We start from the raw sequence: 3,115 nt of genomic DNA, 5'->3' as shown, positions 1-3,115 counted from the left end.
TGTCACAATAGCTGCATCCTACTTTTTAACGAAATACGGTGTGTGCGTGTGTTTCTGCGTGCAGAGGCAAATGTGGCAAGATGTTAATAACTGGTAAATCTATGTAAAGGATTTGGACTTCCCAGGTGGCACTAGTGTTAAAGAACTGTCCTACCAATGCTGGAGACGTAAGAGACGCAGGTTCGATCCCTGAGTCGGGAAGATTCCCTTGGAAGTGGGTGTGGCAACCCGCTCCAGTATTCTTGCCTAGAGAACCCCATGGACAGAGGAGTCTGGTGGGCTACAGTCCATAGAGTTAGACAGAGTTGAACACTACTGAAGCGACTTAGCATGCATGCGTGTAAAGAATTTAGGAAGTTTATTGAACTATTCTTTCTTTCAACTTAATTGGAAACTTAAAACTTTTCAAAATGAAAAAAAAAAGAGAGAGAGGGAGAGAGAGGACTTCCCTGGAAGTCCAGTGGTTAGGACTCTGTGCTCCCCGTGCAGGGGGGGCAGGTTCTGTCCCTGGTCAGGAAACTAGAAAGACCTTACAGGCTGCAATGAAGATTGAAGAGCCCTGTGATGCAACTAAGCGCTGCCACAGCCAAATAAACATCTTTTTTAAGAGACTTAAATAAGTGAAAGGAGAATAGAGATTGATTTAAGTGATATTGAGATAATGTCTGAGTTTTCTATATTATCTTAGGAGATGCTGGTGTCCTTCCACTTGAAGGATATTGGACATCTTTATCACTTAGAGCCATTTCAGTTGTATCACAGGCAAATTAGGCTGAATCCTTCTAGGGCAACCAACTGTTCTAGGTTGCTCAAGACTAAGGGATTTCCGGAGACAGGAGACAATCGAGGCTAAAATAGGGACAGTCCTGGGCGAACTGGAATGGTTGGCCACCCTAACTGTCCTGCTGCTTGTCACTTACGTGGCCTTGAGCAAATGATTTAGCTTCCCAGAGTCTTGGCTTCCTTAGCTACAAAAAGGAGATTATCCACATGCAAGGATGCACCTTGCAAACATTATACTAAGTGAAAGAAACCAGAGACAAAAGCCACATATTCTATGACTCCATTTATGTGAAATTTCCCAAACAGGCAAATCCACAGAGTCAGACAGCAGATGAATGGTTGCCAGGGTCTGGAGGAGGAGGATATGGGGAATGACTGCTAAGGAATATAAGATTTTGGAAGGAGAGGTGATAAAAATGTTCTAGAATTAGATACTAGTGGTGACACAACTTTGTGAATATACTAAAAACCACTGACTTGTACATTTTAAGAGCGTAAATTTTGTGGCATGTTAATTACATCTCAATAAAGCTGCTTTAAAAAATTCAGAAACATAGAATTACCATATAACTCAGCAATTCTGCTCCTAAGAATAGGAAAATAGGACCATTTGTCAGCACTGCCTTCTGGGTAAACTGTTCTAAAATTTTGAAGAGCGCATGCGTACGCTTTCTCGTTCCTTTTACCTCGTTGCAGCCGAGAAAGCGACATGGGTCACCAGCAGCTCTACTGGAGCCATCTGAGAAAATTCGGCCAGGGTTCTCGCTCTTGCCGGGTCTGCTCAAACCGGCATGGTCTGATCCGGAAATACGGCCTCAATATGTGCCGCCAGTGTTTCCGCCAGTATGCTAAGGACATCGGCTTCATTAAGTTGGACTAACTGAACTTCCTTAGATGGCTCATCCAGCACATCAACTTTAGGCGGAAATAATACTAGCTGTTTGTATATAAAATAAAAGTTTTCAAAACTTCAAAAAAAAAAAAAAAAAAAGAATAGGAAAATAGATAAGCAGATTAGGTTGCCTAGGGCTGGGAGAGATGGAGGAAAATGGGGAGTGACTGCTAATGGATATGGGGTTTCTTTTTAGAGTCATGAAACTGTTCTAAAATTGATTGTGGTGATGGTTGCATATCCCTATCAATATACCAAAGACTACTGAATTGTGCTTCAATGGGTGAATCAAAGTTATGGCATGTGAATTATATTACCTCAGGACGGTTCACAGGTACATTTTTTTTGGCCACACTCTGCATTTGGTGAGATCTTACTTAGTTCCCCAACCAGGGACTCAACCTGGGCTACAGCAATGAAAGTACTGAGTTCTAACCACCGGACTGCCAGGGGATTCCCAAACAGGTGGTATTTTGAAATATTTCAGGCTAAGCCTTCCTTGGTGGTCCAGTGGTTAAGACTCCTCCTGCCAACACGAGAGACACAGGTTCGATCCTGATTCAGGAAGATCCCACACGCCTCGGGGCAACTGAGATGGCAGGCCACAACCATCGCAGCCCGAATGTGCCTGCGCTCCACAAGAGAAGCCACTGCATTGAGAAGCTCGAGAACCGCAACTAGAGAGAAGCCGACACGCTGCAACAGAGACACAGTAGAGCCAAAAATAAATACTTTCCAAAAATGTTTTAGACTAAAAGAAAAAAGAGAGATTGAAATAAGTGCATGAGATCTAAATGAGTCTTTGTTCTCACAGCATCTCTTGCCATCCTCACCAAACACGCAGCATCAAATCATCACTGAGTATGCCTTTGTCTTGTCCCCTGAATCGATTTTCATTTTGCACATTTGCATTTTGTAACTGTCTTCAATCTGGCTTTGCAAGCCCAGCACTTAGCATGGTGCTCCATGGGGGTTCAATAAAGGTTAATTCTTCTTCCCCCACCCAGTACCCGGAGACGTCCCTTGAACATTGTATTGACCTTCAGTACAGATTCACCCTGAACTCTCCCACTGTGCCAGGCACTGGGTCAGCATCTGGAGATACAGTGAGGAGCCAAAGCAGGTAGCCGAGACCTGCCGCCACCCCCTGCGCAGCATGGGAGCTGCTCAGAAGGGTGCACGATCCTAGTGTTCACGCAGGCTGGGAAGCCCACCTAACCATTTGTCTCAAGCAGCAATGACAGCGTCTGACTCATTTGTACTTTTAGCCGGAGGAAAACACATCACCTTGGAATCTTGATTTTGTGAATTCTGCTTTGTTGCAGGAAACAGAAAGGTCTGATAAATTAGGATGGGACTTCAGTTCTTTTCCAAGGTGTGGAAAACAAGTCAGTGCTGCCTTTTTCAGTATGTTTGTGGTCTATCACGTTGACATCTCGT

General features: G+C 44.1%; 1 protein-coding gene across 1 annotated transcript; it reads left to right on the top strand.

Moving 5' to 3' along the window:
• Nucleotides 1-1,451: 1,451 nt before the first annotated feature.
• On the top strand, nucleotides 1,452-1,771 carry LOC136149879 (small ribosomal subunit protein uS14-like). The gene has a single exon (XM_065910514.1). It carries the CDS (start codon nucleotides 1,493-1,495, stop codon nucleotides 1,661-1,663), a length of 171 nt encoding a protein of 56 aa, XP_065766586.1. The 5' UTR covers nucleotides 1,452-1,492; the 3' UTR covers nucleotides 1,664-1,771.
• Nucleotides 1,772-3,115: the final 1,344 nt, after the last annotated feature.

This window comes from Muntiacus reevesi, chromosome 18, assembly GCF_963930625.1.
Source record: "Muntiacus reevesi chromosome 18, mMunRee1.1, whole genome shotgun sequence".
Taxonomy (NCBI): domain Eukaryota; kingdom Metazoa; phylum Chordata; class Mammalia; order Artiodactyla; family Cervidae; genus Muntiacus; species Muntiacus reevesi.
This window is presented reverse-complemented; position numbering and strand designations above follow the sequence as displayed.

Coding starts and splice junctions, on each gene's coding strand:
- LOC136149879 (XM_065910514.1), top strand. CDS start 1,493: ATGGGTCACCAGCAGCTCTACTGGAGCCATCTGAGAAAATTCGGCCAG.